At 38.8% G+C, this 23,781-nt stretch overlaps 1 protein-coding gene across 21 annotated transcripts in view; it reads right to left on the reverse strand.

The window, feature by feature from the left end:
* TRPM3 (transient receptor potential cation channel subfamily M member 3) overlaps positions 1–23,781 on the reverse strand; it is a gene marked incomplete at its 5' end in the record, with an annotated part of 811,488 nt that overhangs the window by 164,749 nt on the left and 622,958 nt on the right. For all 21 annotated transcript variants that reach the window (XM_081236454.1, XM_081236468.1, XM_081236450.1 and 18 more), the window contains one exon: positions 15,513–15,687. In XM_081236454.1, coding sequence (XP_081092580.1) covers positions 15,513–15,687 — 175 coding nt within the window. The remainder of the gene's footprint in view (positions 1–15,512; positions 15,688–23,781) is intronic.

The raw sequence follows: 23,781 nt of genomic DNA on the forward strand, positions 1-23,781 counted from the left end.
ATTGGGACTCAAACAGCTAGGCTTAGGCTAATGGCTTTTGAGGAGAGGAGCCCTTCTTATGCCCCCACAGACACTCCCTCTTAACCTATTCAGATACAATGTGAGAAAATTTTACTTGTATAAATAAAAACAACTGTTAATAATACCACTGTTTGGTACTTACAAAACATCATTTCCCATGGAATCTCTAATGGTCTAAAAAAAAGAAATTTTATCATTTGCTTGAAACCAAAGCAAAGTACTAAGTACAACATTAGGGCACAGAAAGTTTACATGTCTAAGGTCAGAGACTGGTATTTTTCTTTTTTTCTCTTCCCTTTCTCCTTCTCTTTCTTCTTTAGTAAAAGTTACCAGTTCTTCCCAAATGGCTGAGGTCATAAGTAACAGCATGATTCCTCCCAGAGAGGCAGGAGAGCATCATGAATAAAACCATCATGGTCACCAGGGCCAGGATGTCTGGAGTTCAACTGTCACTTCTAGCTGTGTGATCTTGTGCAAATTACTTAGTATTTCCAAGTCATATTTTTTGTATATGTAAAATAGGAATTATAATAGTACTTATAGACTTGTGAATGTTAAATGGATTAATCTTTGCAAAATGCTTAGAAAAGTGCCTGACACACAGCAAGTCCTATGTAAACGTTTGCTATTATTAGAGCTCAGTCCTACAATGCTCCTTAGGAAAGCGTCACTGACCAGCCCTTCTTGTCAAGTAGCACAACCAGTGGCCAGGGCCTCTGTGGGTAATGCAGAGCTCTCCCCTGGGATCAACAGTGCTCTGCATACCTGGAGACCCCAGCGGTATAAGGACACTCCAATCCTTATACCACTGGGCTTGCCAGGTATGCAGTCGGAGAAATAACTTTCTGACTTCAGAGAGGTCAGAGATCACCATTCTTTCTTACATTTGAGACAGAGAGATACTTAGATTTGGAGGTTTAATTATAATGGAGCCTTGCAAACATCCCATGCAGGCAGCACCTAAACATTCATTCACTCATTCATTCAACAAACAATATTGTGCTTACTATGTGCCAGGCACTATGCTAGAGGTAGAGAGATGAACACTATTCAGCCCTAGCCTCAAGGAACTCACAGGATTGTGTGTCAACATATTCTGGTCATTTATTAACAGGTAACACACCCCAACCTTAGCAATGTAAAACAGTAGTTATTTATTGTGTTGATAATTTTGTGGGCCAAGAATTCAGGCAGAGGTGACTCATGCAAATGGTACCAACAGATCACTAATTGGTTTCTTCTCTATGTCCTCTACTATATTCCCCATGGTGTTGATTGAATGGTTCTCTTACAAGGCAAATAAGAGTCTATCATATCCTTCTTAAAACCCTGCAATAGCTTCCCATCACTAGCAAGATAACACCTCAACTTGCATATGGCATTTAAGGCTTATCACGGCCTCTCTCCCAGCTAGGCTCATCCCCTGCAACTCTCTCACACATATTCTATAAAATGCTATTATCGCCCAAACACACCAGACTCTTGCATGCTTCTATGCCCTTGAACTTGCTGTACCTGCTGCTTGCAATACTCTCTACATCTGATCCCGTCACTCAGGCTCATCATTCATAATTCAGCTCCAAGTCCACCTCCTGTGTGAAAGTCTCTGATTACTACTCTCTTGATGTTCCCATAGCACTGGATACATATTAATTACTACTATGATTATATTGTATGGGAATTATTTATTTACATGTGTGTCTCCCTCCAGTAGATTATGAACTCCTTGAAGGAGTGAATGCATCTTCACACTTCCTGTACCTAAGCTCTAGAAGAGTACATAGTTCATTGTTGGTTCTAGAAGCATATCTGTGGATTGACTGAGTGAAAGTGTAGCTGCCTACTCATTAGCTACTCTGTGGCAGATAACCAGGTGGTCTTCCCCATTCCCCTTTGCTCCTCATGCTGGGATGGACTTCAAACCTATTTGGGAGAATGAGAGAAGTGGCATAGGGTTTTGCCCCTCACCCCCCAACAATCTGATTTTCTTGATCGTTTTTCATTCAATCAGATCCATCTCTAAGAAATATTCTAGTTTTTCTTTAAACTCAAAGGGTATTTAGAAATGAATTGGCCACCAAACTCAATAATCTATATTTGGTTCTACTTCTGGAGACTGTTTTCCCCTTTTGAATTGCTTTGTAGCTCATCAGGAGGAGATGCATATTCACTGTGTCTCCCCCATAATGCTTAGGGCAATGTCTTGCCCATAAAAGTGCTCAATAACTGTTTAAAGACTTTTAAGGATTTCAGTGATATCAAGATAATTCCTTCACATAGATCTTGGTGTTTTTTTATCGAAGTAATTATATCACATAAAAATCAAACTCACTGTGATAAACTATAATGGAAAAGAATATGAAAAAGAATGATTATATATATATAACTAAATCACTTTGCAGTACAGTAGAAATTAAAACAAACTGTAAAGCAACTATACTACAATAAAATAAACTAAAATTAAAAAGATCAACTCAACATACATCTACATTTTTTCAACTAATTCCATGTCACACATAGAAGAGGTGAGGTCAGTTTTGCAATCTTCTATAGAAGATGGAATGTTATAATTAAAGCACTATGATATGGTGCCTTTGGCTGGAATCCAGTTCTTTCATTTACTAGTTGAGGGACCTGAGGCAGGTTATTCAATCTCTTTAAGCCTCCATCTCCTTATCTGTTGAAAGGGGGTAGAATGTCTTTGTAGGTTGATGTATTTGGAAAAAGATAAGGTATAGAAAGCACCTAGCACTGTTCTTGGTACATAGTAGGTGTTCAATAATAAGCAGTTTTTTCTTATTATGAAATACCCCAGGGGCTTTCGCACCTGCAGGGAATCCCAATGATGTGCCCAGCTCAGGGCTGAAGCAAGGTATTGAGTATGCAAATTAGCTGGAGGAGACCAATTCTATGGAGGAGGGAAAAACTGCAGCATTTCTATAAAAGTTGGACAGAGCAGGTCTGTGAATGGGATGGAAAAGGTTATAATTGTTTTTAATTAATTTTATCTTATTTTATTTATTTTTTTGGCTGTGTCAGGTCTTCGTTGTTGCGCGCGGGCTTTCCCTAGGTGTGGCAAGCAGGGGCTACTCTTCGTTGCGGTGTGTGGGCTTCTCATTGTGGTGGCTTCTCTTGTTGTGGAGCACGGGCTCTAGGCACGCAGGCTTCAGTAGCTGTGGCATGTGGGCTCAGTATTTGTGGCTTGCAGTTTCTAGAGCGCAGGCTCAGTAGTTGTGGCGCACAGGCTTAGTTGCTCCGTGGCAATGTGGGATCTTCCTGGACCAGGGCTCGAACCCGTGTCCCCTGCACTGGCAGGTGGATTCCTAACCACTGCGCTACCAGGGAAGCCCAAGGCTATAATTCAAAACCGCTTAGAAGGGTATCAATGAAGAGAGTTCATTAGCTCTTGTATTATGTTCATCAATGTCATGTAAAAACAAACAAGTGATGCTAAGATACCCTAAAACCACTACTCTAGATAATTTTATGTCATCTTGAAGTCAAACTGCTGTTAGTATCAGAACTGTTACTTGAGTATGACCTCCTCCTGAAGCTTATATTTTGATATTTCTAGAGTCTGTGTGTTCTAGGAAAAGTGCTAATCCGAAAATTCTATTGAGGAATTTGAAGTTCAGGATAAAGGAATGATACAACTTTAGAACAACCACTTTACAGATGAAGAATCTGAAGCCTGAACAGGTAAACTGACTTGCTAAAGATTACATAGCTGAAAGCATCAGAGCTGGGCTTAGAGAACAAGAGAATAAGAAGGAATAATCTTTGACAATGAATTATACTAACCTAAATACATAGGCTCACCTCAGTGTAGTAAAGTTAGTGATTCGTTTAAACGATTGGATACAAGAGGAGATTTCTTCTGTTTTATTCCTGAGACAGGGTGTTATATATCTTATATGTGAGAAGACTGAGTAATCTGATTTCAAGGATCCACTACTTTCTCAGAGTATAACTTAACTTAGCAGATGCCCCAAGTTCCTTTTAAAATTAATTAAAAGGCAAACAACAATTTTGCTCAACAATTAGAAGGCCTAATGTGATATTTCATGTTAAACTGCTTAGCTATAATTGACTGATGTTGATGTTTTTCAGGAAGCACTAGTTGGACAGAAAGTTGGGGAAGATGTGAATGGAATGTAGAAAAGTGACCAACTACTTTGCCCAAGTTTTACTGAGGATCAGCTCCAGGTACAAATGGCCTTTATTAGCTAAGACATGTTAGAAGTAGTACCTCTGATCTTGTTTGAGCATCTGGCCTAGAAAAGTTGTTCACCTGGGCTTTTCCTGAGGGTTTCCATCTAGCAATGTGAGGTAGTTAGAAGGATCTTAGAGAAGCTGCTTATAACTGGGCAAGATGCACATACCTTGATGGTACAGTCTGCTCTCTGGCAAATTTCACCTACCACTAACCATAGAGTGATGTGTCTTACATTCCTTTCTTTCTACTTACCTTCCTACCTACCTACCTATTATCTATCTACCTACCTACCTATCTAATATCTATCTACTTTTTAAAACCCACTCTACAATCCTGAGCCAGATATAGTAAAACAGAAGGCTTAGATACACATACAAAAGGAAACAGAAGGTAGGTGGTGAGGTAAGGTTGAGGGTGGTGCTAAGAGAGGCAGTTAACACCTATTGTATGACAAGCTTTGTGCTGTGCATCTTGTATTTGGCATTTCATTAAGAAAGACAGATTAATCTAAGAAAATTCTAACAAACTCTAACTCCTTGGATGCATGGACTACATGTTATATTACTTATGTACTCCTTCTCTCAGTGTTCATGGACGTGCTGTAGACAGAGACTTTTCCTCTACCTCCTTATCTTGATTCCCCTCACCCTTCTCCTTTTCCCCATAGTATATCACCTTCTAAAATGTTCTACAGGCTTATTTATTATGTATATTACTTATTATCTATCTAACTGTGCTAAAATTTAAAATGTAAGCTCCACAACAGAAGAAATGTTTGTCTATTTGGCTCACAGGTGTGTTTTTGCCCACATCTAGAATAGTGCCTGGAACATGGCAGGTGTCCAAAAATATTGAATGACTCAGTACATAATGTTGGTTGGATGAAAGAATGTAATTTAAAAATGAAGGCAACAATTTCTAATAACATTGGAAATCTGTCAGACATTCAAGGGTTCCTAGTGTGGTAGATAGAATCCCATTACAGAAATGCCAGAGCTGTGCGAGCTATTAGCCACATGTGGCGATTCAAATTTAAATTTTTTACAATTAAATAAAATCTAAAATTCAATTCCTTAGTCACTCTAGCCACAATTCAAGAGCTCAGTGCCTATCTGATTGGACGGCAGAGATACAGAACATATCCATCATCACAGAAAGTTCTATTGGATAGCGCTGCTCTTGAGGCAGAGGTGCCAAATCCTCAACCTTAGTCAGGGACTAGCAGGAAATTAAGGTGAGAAATCCTGAACAGCGTTGGCTGCATCTCTCCAATTCCTATTCTTCTCTTTGCCTTTGGTTATGAATGTGCCCAAGAGTAGAAATTGAATTGTTGCCAGAGGATATGGGGACTGCCACATGGCCAGGTAGCTTCTCTGCTGCCAAAACTGTGTAAGGAAAACACATCCTCTGATTTCATTCCAAGTGAAATCCCATCAGTGAATACTGCACATAGCCAGGCAAGAGGAATAATCAAACTTTTGTTGTTTTAGGCCCTGTATGAGAGACAGAATCAGAGCTGGACTGAGATGTGTAGGCTCCTTGGGCAGGCAAAAACACTGGCACCTCTTCAACTGACATGCTTTAAACGTTGGTCCAACATTTAATTCAAAGGAGAAGTTAACCAGCATATGAAACAAGAAGGAGAAGATGGAAGCTGGGTGCAGCTTCCTCTTTTGCTTGGAGTAACTCAGCTCTGGGGCAAGTAAACCTCCTGCAGTTGCTGGGGCCCATTTTCCTAGGAGGCAACATGGTGCAGCTGCTAAAAGCAGAGGTTCCAGCCCTAACCTTCCTAGGCAGACCACTCTCTAGCTGTGCGATACTGAACTTTCCTAACCTTTCTCTACTCAATTTCCTCATTTATAAAATTGAGATAATTATCATAGCTACCTCACAGCATTTATGAAATAAAGTGTCTAGATCAGGCTCTTGCATGTAGAAGCTTTAAAAAATAGTAATTTCAACTCCTCAAGTATGCTATTGGGGGGAGGGTCAGGGGTGTGGAGGAAAAGGGAGTGGTAAATATCACTTCTCTTTCAAAGTCATTTGTCAAAGTATTCCTTCTAACCCTATATCTTACTCTATGAGATGCTGGGGCAAATATAATTTTCTCTATTTTTGTGTGTATTCTGTGATGAATTAGTTCCTAGCTTTTTGAAAAAGTTATTCTTTTTTCTAATACATTATCCATTGGCGATTGCACTTTGTCCCTCAGTCCTGCTCCAAACAGCATCACCCCACAATAAAGAGCTTCTTGTTCCTCATACCCTATGCATTATGCTTGTGTGAAAAGGCTTATATCATCAGATAATTTAAAGACTGATGTGCTTCACAGTGTTGATAAAAAAAACCTGAGTATTTCCTAAGTATCTTTTAGGCAGATAAGGTTCTTATTTTTCCCCTGGTTTCATAATTCAATGTGCTGCTTGATGCGTGCCTGGTAGCGATATACGCAGGCTAGCTAAAAGATTTTGTTTTTATTCAAGAATAAGAATAGACATCCATGGTATTTTGACTATAAATTTCCTTCTTTGCATCATTGCTAATCTATCACAGTAATCTTTCCGGAGTCCAGATGTGGCCTCAGAATCACTCTCAACACATCATCCTAGGAAGCCACTACTGGTTGATTATTGTTGACACTCAAGATGAAGGGGCTTCCCTGGTGGCGCAGTGGTTGACAGTCCACCTGCCGATGCAGGGGACACTGGTTCGTGCTCCGGTACGGGAAGATCCCACGTGCTGCGGAGCAACTAGGCCCGTGACTGAGCCTGCACATCTGGAGCCTGTGCTCCGCAACAAGAGAGGCCGCGATAGTGAGAGGCCCGCGCACCGCGATGAAGAGTGGCCCCCACTTGCTAGAGAAAGCCCTCGCACAGAAATGAAGACCCAACACAGCCATAAATAATAAATAAATAAAAATTAAAAAAAAAAGATGAAAACTCGTCATCCCTCTACCAAAGATAATAAATCTCAAATATACTGTCAAATGGTGAAAACCAATAAGATCATAGGGTCAAAGAGCTCCAAATTTTAGGCCTGTCTCTAAGACACTGAACTGTGGTTTCCATGGAGTTAGAAGAACCGATTCTTTATTGCTTACTTAAGACCTTTAGGGGGTCACTGCTCATGGACGGACACTTCATTTACATTAAATAAACCCAGAAAACACAAGGAACATGTATATTAACTCTAGGATGGTTGTCCAACAATTAGGACAATAAAGGACAGGCCTTATTGAAACTGAATGGAGACTTTTCTAGTTTGTACTTTTCAGAAGTACAAACTTGAGTTAACCTTGGAGTCCTACTTTAATGCATCTTTAGTGTTTCTCTGGATGAAGAAGCTTTTGTAAGCAGGTAGTTACTGCTGTAAATAGTCTTCATAAATCCTGTGGCTCATAATCAACATCTGAGAATTGCATGCGAATCTGAGGGAAATCCATTAAGAACATCCCAAACATTATCTATTATTAATGATCACTGGGTGAGATGTTAATACACTGTATTTTTAGCAGCTGCAGGTTCTAATGTCAGCCAGGTTCATTCAGAATTCATTTCCCCTAAGGTAGAGGGATTAAATACCAGGAGAGTTTATTATCTGCACCTCACCCAGATAAGTTTTAAATGTATTTGTGGGTTTTTAAGCCCTCATGAGAGAGAAACTATGCACTGGACTTCAGAAAGAATTTCCTAGAAATTAAGTGGGTAAAGAAATGTACATGGACATCTCATGCTAAGGCAGAGAGGCCTATGGCAGCATGCTGTGCTTGGAGAGCAGTGCAGGGGGACAGTTCAGCTGGGTTTCGGGTAAATGGAAGCTTCATTGAGATGGTCCTAGAGAGACGCTGGGGCCAGAATGCAAAGGGTCTTGAGTTTAAGTAAATGAATGTGGACTTAACCTGTAGACTAATGGTCTTCAACTGGGTTCTACAAAGAAGCCCCTGGAATTTTGAGGATAAGCTCCAGAGCTGCTTCAGAACTGCTTTAGTGGGTGAGAACCAGGTGGAGAGGAGGCTAAGCCAGTGGTTCTCAAAGTATGGACCCTGGGCCAACAGTACCCATATCTCCTGGGTGCTCCTTTGAAATGCAAATCACCTGGCCCCAACCAGACTTACTGAATTAGAAAATCTGTGGTGGGGCCTGGCAATTCGTTTTAAGAAGCCCCCTGGGTAGTTTTTTTTTAATCTTTTTTGGCTGCACCAGGTCTTAGTTGCAGCACCAGGGATCTTCTGTGCGGCATGCTGGATCTTTTTTAGTTGTGGCATGCGGACTCTAAGAAGCCCTCTGGGTAATTCTGACGCAAGGTAAAAATTGAGAACCAGTGGTCTAGGCCTTCTATCCCAGCTTCAACAGAGTAAACCTGTGTCTTGTCTGTTTTATAAATGGCACTTGTACCAGAGGTTTCATTTGAGAAGGGGTCCAGGGGCTTTAAAGAAGTGAAAATCAATACTAGAGGCAAGTGGGAAATTGGGACTCTAAAATGGTTATCATTGCAATCGTCAAGTTAAAGGAAAGTGAGGTAATACCTTCTAATGCTGAAGTTAATGGGCCCAGTGACTGTCAGTGGCTTCTCAAACAGCTGAGAGCCATCATTCACAACCAACTAGCATTACTTCACTTTTAAGTACTATTGCTTTTCTCATCCTTTTTTCTTTCTCTTTTTAAATTGTTCATACCTTTTGAACTACTCAGAAAATAATTTTCAAGAGAAATAGGGAGGTGAGCTGGATAGCTTTAAGAAATCCATAGAAATAAAAATACTAACAGAGAAGTCTCCCAGTCCTGTCTAAATGCATATTTTTATGCTGTATGAAGAGCTATAGCTTGCTCTTCAAGGGAAGAATTTTCAAGTCTGACAGATGTTTGGAACCAAGAACAGCTGTGATAAAGAAAGAAATGAGGAGATTCATGCTAAATACACTTTTCAAGTCAACTGGGTTCCAAAGACAAAGTTTGGCAGAGAGTACAAAGTGCTTGTGGTAACAATGCAATGACTTGTGTGAGTAGAATGCACATGAGGCATAGAAAGTGAAGAAGCTGTTTTTGGAAACACCAGAGAAATATAAAGAGAAATTTAATTTTTATAAACTTTAAAAGAGCTTCTGCAGCCTCACAGATATAGAGAACAGACTTGTGGTTGCCAAGGGGGGGGGGGATGGGGGAGGGATGGACGGGGAGTTTGGGATTAGCAGATGCAAATTATTATATATAGGATGGATAAACAACAAGGTCCTACTGTATAGCACAGGGAACTATATTCAGTACCCTGTAATAAGCCATAATGGAGAAGAATATGAAAAAGAATGTATATACATATGTATAACCGAATCACTTTGCTGTACAGCAGAAATTAACACAACATTGTTAGTCAACTATACTTCAATGAAATAAATTTTTAAAAAGTTTCTGAAAGTGTGGTCCATGGACCACTCTTATTGGAATCATCTGGGGTTTTGGTTTCAAATACAGTTTCCTGCACCCCAGCCCAGCTACACTGAATCAGGATGCTTAGGGGACTTTTTCTTTCACTCACCAGGTGATTCTCAGGCATGTTGAAATGTGATAACCACATGCTTATTTTGAACGTTTTCTATATAACAAGTGGCCAAGAGTTAGCGAAGCAAATCTCAGGGGAACACAACTGGTACCTTTGAAGTCTGCACTTGCATTGATGGGCTATCTAAAAGTTCTGGGCAGTGGTTCCCTAAAAAGGATTTCTTTACAGTAATGGATTACCCAGCTCTGTGTTTTTCTCATGTTTGCTCTTTATGTTCAAGACCACATTTTCCCAACTTGGAGTTGAGCAATTCTAAAGTAAATTTAATCAGTGTAGAGAACTTATCGGCCAATTTATATCAATAAAAGTTTTCACCGGTACTTTCCTCCATGAACTATCTAGATTTTTTTTTTAAGTCAATGCTTCATTCTCCCCATGTTGGCACACATGGAGGGATCAAATAGCAAACTCTAAGGCAAAAATATTTATTTTATTTTGCACTTTCCTAAATAAATGAAGCTACTCTACCCTTGTGGAACTTGCATACAATGACATAAGTATCCATATAACTATATCTTTATATATTCCACAGAGGGAAAAATCGCAATAATACTCTCTTTATGAAACTTTCTCCATCTACTCCAACCTCTGCCTCTTTCTGCCTTTTAGAATTCAGTAACTAACATCTAGTTGAAAATTATTTTCTATTATATTAGTTCAAATGAGATTGTACCTCTCCAGGAAAGGCCTAAAACAAGCATTCAAAAAATACCTGGTGATTGATTGATTTGAAAAGTGAGGTTATCAGTCCTACTTTTAAGTTTTCACTTAAAATTTAAACACACACATACATACACATATTATCATTTATATATAAGTATATATACTTAATTATATAAAATTAAATTTTATAGTATTAAATTAATATATCAATTAATTTCATTACACTGAATTTGAGTATATATAAATTCAGTTTAATAATATCTATCTATACACACACACCACCACACAAAACACCATACTGTCTCATATAATTTGTCCCTTTACCAGCTTTCCTTCAATCCTATTCAGATTGATTCTTTTTTCTGCTATTGGTATCCTTCCTTCTCACTTGACATTCCCATTATGTCTAAATCATGCTGGAATACAAACCATCGAGATCAATTAACTTTCTTTCAGCAGATCTTACAGAGACAAATGATAGGCCTGTGGCATCCTTCAGCTTTAGCTGGAAATCTCTCGAGCAGCAGAAGGAAAGAGTGGCCACCACAAAGAATGATATGCCCTAGGGAATACAGTCTACACCTGGGGTTCTAAAATGACTAGTTTTCTGGTAACTTTCTCCTGTCCTTGGTCATTTTGATGTGTATTTGGAGAGAAACAAACTTGTCACATCTCTGGTAGGATACAGTTATATAATCTGAAGCCATGCAGCAAAATTTTCCTTCTTCATTTCTACTTTGTGTTCCATTTATGCCTTTATTTCAGCTAATCCAAAAATGCAGGGACCCTATTAAGCTCCCTTTAAACAGGCAAATCAGACTTTTATTTCAAATACAATATTTATCTCCCGTATTCAAGAGCAAGCCATTGCTCATTTATTCTTCACAATACCTGATGCAAATTCCACTGGCACATAAGGATGTGAAGTCTATTGGTGTTTGCCCCATTAATAACTTTCCAAGAGTTATGACTACTGAAAACTTTAAGGCTTTCTGTTACTACAAGTTCTGCTTCTTGCCTAGGGTTATCTAGAAGTGGTAAATCCGGATGATTATTTCTGGGACAAACTTGTCAAAATAAACATAAGCATTGATAATACAATTTGGATGAATGGGGGTAATCATCTCAGGACTCACATGCATTCAGATGCCTTTTTCATGCTGATGTGTTTCATCTGTGAGTCATCGCTCACAAACTGATAAATGAGGGGCTAGACCACATTTCTCTGCAATCTGAGACTTGGGTTGACAATTATCAAGCAAAGTAATCTCCAACTTCAACTCAGTAACCTACAGCTGGAAAGGTGCTCCTGCCTATGGGGAATGCTGGTCATCTTGGTTAGTCAACACAGCAAAAAGGGGAATCCTAGTATTTAACAACTGAGGTAATTGAATCTAATGCTACTTAGATAGCATTCATCTATTTATGTCTGCAGTGTTGAGTCATTTGTGATTCAGAAATAATATTTGATAATATTTCTAAAGCAATGAAATTAGGGAGGGAAAGTGACTTGTGACTCATTCTAAACTATGACAGATGAGAAATAGAAAATCCAGTATGTCAATAAGGAAAAAAACAAAGTTTAACCATTTCTTTCTGGTAGTATAGTCCACAGAACAGAGATGGGGAGAAAAGATAAAAATAAGAATTTAACTGCAATTGTCTCCTAGTCTATCCAAACCCATTTGCATTGGGAGAGATACAGTCTGACTTTTTCTACCTCACGTAATCTCATCTACAAAAGTTAATCAGTATTTCCAATGATAATTTGCTTCCAGAGCGATTCCCTTTCAAATTCATATTCTTGGAAGGTAGTTAATAACAGGGAATTTAAAGTCAAAATATCAAGTTCACAAAAGTTAAACTACAAAGTGTGTAAATTCTATTCACTCCTCTAGGATTATAAATTGAAGAGCTTTACAGCTGAATATAAAAATTTATAGTGCTTGGGCCTATACTATTTAACAACCTATAAATGAACTTAAAATTTAAAAAATCATATTTAAATTACCAAAGTAACTGAAAAATAAAAATAAGTGATTTCAAATCCTGATTCATGTTTAATAAACAGGGTATGTATGTTTCCTATGTTCAATAGTATATGTATGATCACACACATTTATTTATATAGATTTGTTTATATGAACATATAGTTATGTGTTTATATTTATTTGCAGTGAAACGTCTCAACTCTGTTGGACTTTGTTGAAAATCAAAGAAGAAATCCTTCTTGATGAATGAAGTCCAGGTGAGCCATTTTTTTCAGGAGCATATAATAAAGCACACTAATGATTTTTAAAATTGACTGCACATGTGTGGCTGGACAATTTCTTACCAAGGTAAATAAACATGATTAATTCTGGCAGTTATTCAGATGGCACACAGAAACATTCTGAATGCATTTTATCATGTTAAATTTATAACTGCTTTCCTGAAGCAGAGAGCATTTTAATCATAACTTTAAAATATATACATATATATTTAGACTGGCAAATATAATGCTCTTTTTAGTCTTCTAATTCTTAATAACCATTTCTAAATGTTTCTGAAAATTACTGAAGTTTTAATTTTAATAATTCCAAAGATATAAAATTATATCTTAACTCTATCTTCACACTAGTTACACGCATGAAAGGACATGGTATTTTTGACTCTTAATTTTGGAGTTGAAGTATGATGATCTGGGTGTGAGAAAGAAAAGAATCTACATGATGTAGAGTTGATCAGCTTGGATGTTGGTTTGTAACCAGAAATGCATTGATTTTACCTTTTTTTGAATATACAGAATAAAAAAATTAAATTATAACAGAAAGAGGAAACTGAAGGCAGCTTAAGTACACCTATATATTTAAAAGATAGTATCACTGAAGTACTAAATGAGAAACACTAGGGCACATACCACAAAACACATTTCAGTGAATTTTTATAATACACCAGAAATGGCCTGGGATCATGGGCTGTGTGGCCTTGGGAAAGCATTTAATTTCTCTGTGTATCTCTCCCCTAGGTTATATAGAGTCTTACCCAGCTCTAAAATGTATAACATTTCTCCTATATTAAAACAGAATCAGGAAAAGCAACTTATCAGAGATTTTAATATTTTTCAAGGTACCCAACCCGAGAAAATGACAAAAAACAAGCACTAGGTCCAGACTTTCATTGTATATAGACCTGGAAACCTGAAATGCTGAGGTTTCTCAAAACGAAATGTGCATTCTGAGCGCAAACTTGTATCTACTTTTTAGGGATACAGCAAAATAATTGCAAGCACTAAAAAGAAAAAAAAGCACCAAAGCTAAAAACTGTGTACATTCTCTAACCTATTTCTGAATAAAGAACCAATTGCTATATTTAAATCAATGAGAACTATGGCTAAAAGCAAAGCATAGTTGAGGATCTCGAACTCTTTTTGGTAACAGACATGTGGACACATAGGCAAATGTGACTGATATTCACTATTAAAGAAGAAGATAACAGTAACTTCACTGAATTTGCCAGTAAGCAAACTCCAACTTGGTGCGTACAAAAATTAGCTTTTTTTCTTTTAGTATCAAAAGCTTTAACAGGGCCTAAAGTCACTGTCAATATTTGCAATGTTAAGCTGAGAGTCTTATGTCTCCAACCGTCTTCCTTTCACATGTCTAAGTTCGTGTACTAACCAGGGAAGTGTGCTGTTTTAATGGCTCACCCAGAGTGTTGGGCTGCTGGCAAAGACAAGAGGAGGACTGGGGACAGAGAGGGTATTAAGCTGCCATACCGAGTCTATTTTAAGTCAGGCTGGGTGAGAGAGAGGTGGAGGAGGGAGTGGCCTGAGTAGGCAAGCTCACCTGTCATTACTATTATTATAATGATATGCTTGTCTACTTACAAGACTTGCTATGAACTCTTTGGGGGTAGGAATAGCTTGTTATTCTTTTTCATATCTTAGTGCTTGGCACCCAGTAGACACTTACTGTATATTTATGAAAGGAATGAATAAAAGACCCCCAACTCCTTCGGGGTTTCTTTCTCCCACTACTTTCATGTGTTAGGAGAACTGATTAGGTTACAAAGTTCCTTATTTAAAACTTCAATTGCTCCCTTGAGTTTTCTTCCTTAAAGTCATTCACACCTTCAGATGAATTACTCTGATCTAATCATCTGCATGAGCGCCTGCACTTCAGGATTCACTGAGGGGGATCTCAGATTTGGGGGAGAGGGCCATGAAAGGAAATCCTCCATGGGGTTGGGTACTTTGGACTGTTGAGAGCAGCATCAGGGGGTTGCTAGACCAAGGGAAGTGCGTGAGGGGTTCAAGAGCAGGTTACACAGGACAGAGTGGTTACCATTGCAGAGCATCTACTTTCCAAGCCAGTCTAGAGGGATCTGATGGGACAGGCCACCAAATGCTTTTGTAAACATTTAGCATTTGTACACACATGGCAGCTTGGGTAAGGTGGTGTTTGGAGGTCAAGCCTGGAAGCTGCACATCCTAGCTTCTCTCGAGTTACTAACCTGTACTGTATGGTCCAGGTTAGCTGTGCTTCATGTGTTAAAACCCAATTCCTGCTTCTCCTCAGTGGGAGGAGGACAAGAGAGAAGGAAAATGAAGAGAACAGAAAGGAGACCACATCCTATGACCCCTCCATCCCCCTAGTTCTCTTTTTTTTTTTTTTTTTTGCGGTACACGGGCCTCTCACTGCTGTGGCCTCTCCCGTTGCGGAGCACAGGCTCCGGACGCGCAGGCTCAGCGGCCATGGCTCACGGGCCCAAGCCACTCCACGGCATGTGGGATCTTCCCGGACCGGGGCACGAATCCGTGTCCCCTGCATTGGCAGGCGGACTCTCAACCACTGCACCACCAGGGGAGCCCAGCCCTAGTTCTCTTTATCATCAGTGTGGACTAGTAGAGCTGTCATGGAATTGCCCACTTCATACGACATGTAGAATATGTTTCCCTGCTCTTCCCCACCTCCCTCCCATGCCAAATGATTAATCAACTCACACCCTCTCTTCCAAGCTTGGAACACAAGCTTAGCACTCACAGGTCAACCCTGGGGCCTGGAAAATTACCTACCCGCCTTCTTCTGAATATTTATGCCCAAATGCCAGGATGTCGGATGCCCGTCCACTCCCATCACACACTACAACTGGCACAGGAGGGGTATCTCGAAGGTATTCCAAGACAATTGAGATCACATTGGGTCCTCCTTCCACAATGAGTGCCACCACTGGAACGCCTTGACCGATTCCTGCATTAAAAAAGGAAAAGAAAAGGGAAAAAAGAGAAAAGAACACAAAGCCAGCAAACCAAAGAAACAAAAAGAGAAACAAAAAGCACAAACTAAAATTACTGAGCATGGGGGAGGTAACAACATATGAAGGGCTAACATACAGAGCGAAAATGTACAGAAAACCCTTTAGCAGAATTTTCCCACTAGAGAGTCCATTCAACTCTGCCCCCTCCCCGCAACTCCCAGGGTGCTGGGGTTTTAAAGCGCTGATGACTATACCTCACAGGGGAGGCGTAGAGTGAGGAGGGTGGGAAAGGAATTGGTTAGTAGAAGAAGTGCTGGGCCAGCAGCCAAAAGACTGGAAGCTAAATGGGATCTTAAGCAAGTCTCATATGGATTCAAGGGTCAGTTTCCTATATGAAAAATGGGAAGTTAAAAAAATGCCACCTCCCTGAAGTCATCACAGTGCTAACAAAATGCCTAAATGGTTCTTTTTATTAAAGACTACCAAAATCAGCTGGGGGCATATTTTAACTTGTTGAATCAACTAGTGGCAAAATTAGGGGTCTATCTATTTCTGACCATAGGTGATAAGCTTGATTATGGATTCTTAACAGTAGAATAGTTATAATAAATTACTCAGGAGATATGGCATCTGCCCTCTGCCATTATTGTGTCCTTCACTACTGAGGAAGGTGCCAGGCACACGATGGGCAAACATTTTCTGAATTCAGTTGAACTAAGGGATTTCAGCTATTTATGCTGAGCCATAGACATTGCTATTTTCAAGTAAAAACTGCCCTAACATCAACACTTATGTATGTTCAATCTAACAGAGTAAACAGAAGTATTAAAAACAAATGTCCATGAGAGACATGAGAAAGAAATTAAATTAGTTTTCAAGTGACATCTCAAGTATCATCGTTCACTGAATAAGTTTTTTTGCTCAATTTGGTACCACATTGTATTTTCTCACTCTATCTTCTCAGAATAGTTAGGAAATTGGGCAGTGCCATAAAAATGAAAGGGTTTTATAAGGTACACAAAGCAGTTATCTTAAAAAATAGAGTCAAGATTCTGTACCACTTCTGTAAATATGAACTGAAAAAAGCCCTTAATCACCTCAGTTCTTCCTTCCTCTTCCCCCTTCTGTTATGGTTTTATCTTTTATCTAGAAACTGCTTCCCTATGAGAAATAACAGTTTGGTGTTTGATTTCTTGCTCCATTAATAAGAGATTTTATTAGACTTGTGTGACCTGTTTTACTTCTAAAGTATAAGTACATCAGTCTCCTAGGGCCTTATCTCTTATAAGTCAGTGTTTTTCATGGTTTGATTTTCATCTGTAAAGAATGGTCCAAAATGCCAGTTACACAAAAAGAGAGTGCTGTTTTAAATCTACATTTAAAAAATGTAAGAAAATAACAATTGTTGATTAAGGCAAGAAGCCAAGATTTTTTTTTTTTGTTCCCCAGAAGGAATTGGGAGAGAGAGATGACCTGTAGCCCCATCAGAGTTTTCTGAGAACAGGGAGTTTTTGAGAATTACTCCTTCAAATCCAAGGAGAGGGAAGTAAAAGGTCATGCTGTTCTCCTTTGACCTCTAATGACTCAGACAAAAGGCCACTTTAAAGCTCTGTTGGGGTGTCTATGAAGGAGACACTTTCCCACTGCTATTGTTTATGAGGATTAAGTAAGTTCCTGTTGAAAGGCACGTTAAAGATTAAGGGCTAACTTGAAATGTTAATACAGCACACTTCTTTCGGAGGAGAATTTTCTGACATAAAAAATACCCACCCCTATATGGATTTACGTTCTAATGTGCCTTGGAAAAGAGACTCTTTTCCAAGGCACATTGAAAGTTATTTTATAAAGTATTTTATGTTTAAAGTTTAAACATAAACTTAAATGTTTAAAGTGATTTTATAAGGTATTTCCAAAATACTATGCTATTTAGTTTTTCCCTTTGCTTTTGTTTAGCACATGTTCTCATATTGTTTCACGTCAAGGGACAATATGCTATACCTACTGTTTTATACCAAATGATATCATTTAGACTATTTCTAGGATCTTCTAAGAGAGGCCTTGGCCAAATTCTGATTCTTGAGCACTGATTCTATCAGTGGATCTTTACTCCTACTCACAGACCAACTGTGACCTACTCATGAAGGAAGAAGTCATAGAATGGATCTTCTAGAATGTTCCAGTGATCCAGAGTCTACCAGACAATAGGCAAGATGGCTGGAAAACTCTCCTCTCTTTGAGAGGAAACACAGGTGCAAAGGATCAATTTTCATAGGAAGATTTGAGAGCAATAAGCTGTCAGTTATATTTGTCAATAAATCAAATTGTTATAACCTCTAGAAATACAGAAGCATTTAGATGGTCAGATTTCCTACATTTGGAATGAAGCTGTAATTAACTGAAATGATGGAAAGAACTACATTAATTCAGATATATATTCCAGGGCTAAAAATTGGATGGAGTAAAGTATCAAAATATCATCTATTTTTTCATAAACTGAATATATCCAATATATCTATGCCTCCAAATTCTCTCCCATTTCCTTTAGTGATAATACATGGAAATTTGTTCTATAGACAATGAAAAACGCTTATAGCCTAAAACAAAAGCATTTTTGATTTTCTTAGTTATAGGTGGTAGAGAATCAGGCCGTGCCTAAAAATATGCTTTGTGTAAATTAAACTTGCCAATATATGGATATATGGTAACATTAAGCCTTTTTGTCAACACACACACACACACACACACACGTCACACATATTACCTTTTCTTCTGAGAAAAGAAAATGATATCAAATAATTGGTAATGACCTAAAGCAATGGTTCTTAGCCTATTTTTTGGAGACAAGAATCTTTGAAAAGTTTTGTGAATCTGATGAAAGCTAATGATCCTCTTCCCAGAAAAAAAAATGCTCATAAGGACAGTCACAAAAATGTTTCTATGCATTTCAAAAGTTCATGGATCCCTGAAGCCTATTCATAAAAATCTTGCTAATGGACCCTTACAAAGCCCCACCCTAAATTAAGAACATTGATATACAGTTGGTCCTCTGTATCTGTGGGTTCCACATCCACAAATTCAACCAGCTGTGAAGCGAAAATATTTGAAAAAAATTCCAGAAAGATCCAAAAAGCAAAACTTGAATTTGCCGGGCACTGGCAACTATTTACATAGCATTTATGTTGTATTAAGTATTATAAGTAATCTAGAGAAGATTTAAAGTATACAGGAGGATGTGTGTAGGCTACAATGCAAATACTGCACCACTTTATAGAAGGGACTTGAGCATCCGCAATTTTGGTATCTGTGGGGGTAGGGCTGGAACCAATCCCCCAAGGATACTGAGGGACCACTATATATGCAAAGAGCATCAGTTTATGTTCTTTTATGAAGCCCACTGAGGCCTCTGAGACAGGTTCTAGAATGGGTTTTCAAACAAAACTCTATGTCCAGGGAAATTATATCACATTATTACTACCCGGTTACAGTGACTGGCCAAAGTTTCCAAGGTGAAGCACTGTCTATAGGTTATTTCTCCTCCCATCCTTCACTCCTTTCTCTCTTCCTTGTTTTTCTTTATTTCTTCTGTTCACATTTTCTTTTCTAAATTACATTTTAGACGTAGGATATTAAAAAATGTCTCTAGAGAGAACCACAAATTTACAAATCTGTAGCATATGACATCATTAGTACAGAAAAAGCATTTAAAAAAACAAGAACGGTATATTCTTTATTAGTGAAATAAAGAAAACGTTTTGGGAATTCACTGCAGATCCAGCTGGATTCATAAGGACCACTACCATTTTCTTTATGCCCACAAAAAAATTAACATAAATTCCTTTGAAGAGCCTCACAAATGTAAGCCTTGCTCAGCTGAAACTACTGACCATTCACAAAAAGTAGTTTAGATTTATAGTTTTAAAAAAATATGACTTCTATTATCACCAAAACGTTCTCATTTTATCTAGGCCCCTCAGAGATCTTTTTGGTCAATACTTGTTCTTTTGGTTTTGGGGAAAGTAGGCTAATTCCTTAGTTGATTGCAATAATTTTTTATTTTCTACTATAACCAAAAACTTCTTAGAGATTTCCATTAGAATTTAATTTTAGAGCAACGCAGAGTTGCTTACTCAGGAAGAGGCAAGATGTTTGCCACACTTTTTAGTTTCTGTAATTTTGGAACTGGAAGCATTATAGCCTACAAAATTGTGAGCTTGAGTAATGGACTTAGCAACTACATTCTAGAGGATTCCAGGTTGACCTCGGGCTTTCAAATTATAAATTGAACCCCAGTTAATGGTTCTTTGCAGAAGATAACCTCTTAGACGTTTGTCCCATTTTGTTATGACCACTATGCAGTTAAGCCTGGGCTTCCAATAATTCAAATGTTGTCAAAATTGGCGTAAACAAAGATTGGGTTCGGTGGTGTAAAGAAGGAGGTGGCAGGGAGAGAAGAATGTCTTAAAATTCTGAAAGACCTTTTTCTTCTCTTTCTGCCGACGTGAGACTATAATGTAGGATCAGTTCAGCCACTTGTAAAAATATTTGGTGTATTGTAGTGAAATGCTTGGATAAATAGAATTTTGATCAAACCAAATTAATCCTTTGGTTTACTGTCAACATCATTATATATGATCTAAAATGCCAGTGGGCCTAAGGAATAATATTTTTGCTGTTGGAAAACGGTTTATATTTACATGGAGATGGAGCATAGAAGATTGATATTTAGCTAAATCTTAATGACCAAAGCCACAGATCATGTGATTATTACAGTACAGGTCATTTAGAAAGGAGGCTTCAAACTCTACGTGAGCGATGACTTCTTGAAGATCTTAATCACTTTGAGAATGAGTCTGGCAGTGATGGGCAGGCATTCCTGTTTACCAGCTAAAGCTGTTGAGCAATAACATGAGCACAGTTAACACACTGGCCTTGCCAGTTCTGGAATTATGTGATTCTTGATGATTTAGAAGTTTGTTTGGAGAATGCATATGCTTTGAAAGTGTGCATACAGTGAGAACTTGTCAATATATTTTATGTTGCAAAATTTTAAATTTATATTATTAAAATGCATATATTATTAAAAAGCACTGGGCTTCCCTGGTGGTGCAGTGGTTGAGAGTCTGCCTGCCGATGCAGGGGACGTGGGTTCATGCCCCGGTCCGGGAAGATCCCACATGCCGCGGAGCGGCTGGGCCCGTGAGCCATGGCCGCTGAGCCTGCGCGTCTGGAGCCTGTGCTCTGCAGTGGGAGAGGCCACAGCAGTGAGAGGCCCGCATAACGAAAAAAAAAAAAAAACACTGAACATGTCCCCTTTATCCCACTTCTCATTTGTATAGTCTGGTCTTTGATTCAATGGTTGACTCGACCAATAGATATACTGGTCACCATCTCCTGTTTCTGGACTAGAATGGGGCCATAAAAACTCACTAACCCCTTAAGATCTTGTATTTTACAAACAGAACTTTATACAGACCTGGGGGGCATTAACAATTACTGTAGTGATGGGAGGAGAAGCAGTCAAGCTATCTGCTTCATTTTAATGGGCACCAGTTTACTCTCTACTTGAGAAATAGTGGCGGAAGTTTGCATAATACCACGGCTTTTCACAAATAGTTTTAGAATTAGGTTCTTGCTCCCCTTAATGAATCTCTTCTATGGTCTGCAAATTGTGGGATGGATTTACGAAAATTAAATAAAGCTGGTAATCAGCTGTGTTTAACTGACAACACTCGATACTATTCTTATTTATTAAGTTTAAGGTGCTTCTTATAATTAGGAAGATTCCCAGAACGTGAATATTCAGGTACAACTGTAGAATATTACTGTATAGAAAGATAATATTTTAATATGCTTTTTTTTTGGCAAAAAGAAACGTGATTGGAAATCTTTGAGCTACTAAGGAACAGAGTGAGCCCAAGAAAATATCTAGGAATGACGTAAGAAAACAAAAATGCATCTCATTTTAACTAGAATGTCTCCTCAGTCTTCAATGGAAGCAGATGTTTTAGATATTGCCTTCATGTTTTAGAGACAGAATACATTATCTATTCAAGACAACAGAACTATTACTGGAATGTGCCTGATCCCACTTGGAAATGGGTAATAAACCCATTCATTTTAGCAAATCCTGATGATGTATTCAATTGGTAAATGCCAATCCCAGTTCAAACCAATTATGTATATCCTTACTACATTTTTTTGCTACTATAATTCTGCACCTAAATGGATGCTTAGAAAAGCATTTGGAAATATAAAATACTGCACAAATTATTAAGCAGTCAAAAGGAAACCACATGCAACAAGATGCTTCACTTTTAGACACTTTTGGTTTTCTGGTGGGGAAGAAATTCCTTGAAAGAGGGCTGGGGTCTTTCCCTGAGGCATAAATTTCCAACCCATTGGAGGACTAGGCAGGGGTAAAGATAATGCAAATTGCTTAAATGTCTTTTCCTATCATCACCAATCCCTATGGCAACTCCCTTGTCGATATTTAACTTAACAGACCCCATCCATACACAATCTTTCCATATTTAAAGCTAGTGCCAATATTCCAGAATAAACATACATGTATATTTTATCTTGGCAGTTAAAATCTCAGTAAATTTGGCTGAAGATATGAGGTTGTCAAGACGCTGAAGATATAGAGTTTGAATTCATGGAAACACATCTCTGAGACAATGATAAAAGACCGAAAACAGATGGTGCATAGCATTTCTTACCCTGGGGACTAAGAATGTTAAATCTACTAAATTAATATAGCCAATCCCCTTTTTTTCTGTTTGTTTCCAATGCATTTTTTTCCGTTGTTGAACCAATCTATTTTTCGCATTATCAGCGCTGCAGGTATTTTCTTAGGAATTCAGTACTAGGCCCCACCAGAGGACTATAATTTTGGACACTGACTTCTTGCTTTGCTTTCCCATGTAGCGACTGAAGGCCAAAGGCCAGAACTGGGGGAGTGGATGAGTGGATTGAATGTAAAAATCTTGAAAGCCAACCAAAGAGGTCACTGTGGCATGTGTACTGGCAACTCCCATCATGTCCTCTCTATCCACACTCGCCTGTCAGAGAACTGAACTGTCCGCAGCACAGAAGAGCAGCCTTACTTGGCATCTTTCAAAGCTGATTGGAATGGAGGTAGATTCCAGACCTGCAGTGGGCCAGATTTGCCTTCCTGCAATTTGAATGGAGACCTTGAACCCGAGGTGAGTAACTGGGAGGGACTGGGAGGGCATGAGTATTTGGGGAGTAAAGCCTCTATTAGTGATAGCTCTGATGGCACCATGTCAGGGTGAATAAACAAGCAAAGAAGTCTGTGTGCAGGAAGAAAAGAAGGGAACTGAGTGCATCACAGAGGAGAGATCACGTGGCCTGAGTGAGAGGGAGGGAAAGAGTGTGTGTGTTTGGGGGTGAGAGAGAGAGAGAGAGAGAGAGAGCGAGAGAGGGAGGGAGAGAGAGGAGAGAGAGAGGGAGAGGGAGAGAGGGATTTATTGCCTGGATTATTAGTGACTTTTCAGTTCAAGATACAGTCACTTGGCTGTAGTTTGTAGAGTCCCCTATAGATCAAAGGTAGTAAATTTTTTTCTGTAAGGGGTTATACAGTAAATATTTGGGGCTTTGTAGGACAATGGGCAAAATAGAGGACATCATGCAGGTACTTATATAGCAAGAGAGAAAACAAATTATACAGAATGTTTATAGATGAATTGCAAAACACAATTGAATACATTTTTTTTTTGTACTACAGGTCTACTAACGAGAAAAATGGAATTTTCAGATGGAGGCTGAAATTTGAATTTGATGTAGTTTTCATATGTCACAAAACTATTCTTTTATTTTCAAACATTTAAAAATGAGGGCTTCCCTGGTGGCGCAGTGGTTGAGAGTCCGCCTGCCGATGCAGGGGACACGGGTTCGTGCCCTGGTCCGGGAGGATCCCACATGCCGCGGAGCGGCTGGGCCCGTGAGCCATGGCCGCTGAGCCTGCGCGTCCGGAGCCTGTGCTCCGCAACAGGAGAGGCCACGACAGTGAGAGGCCCGCGTAACGCAAAAAAAAAAAAAAAAAAAAAGAAAAAAAAACATTCTTA

The sequence above is a fragment of the Mesoplodon bidens genome (assembly GCF_964165515.1).
Source record: "Mesoplodon bidens genome assembly, chromosome: 6".
Lineage (NCBI taxonomy): Eukaryota > Metazoa > Chordata > Mammalia > Artiodactyla > Ziphiidae > Mesoplodon > Mesoplodon bidens.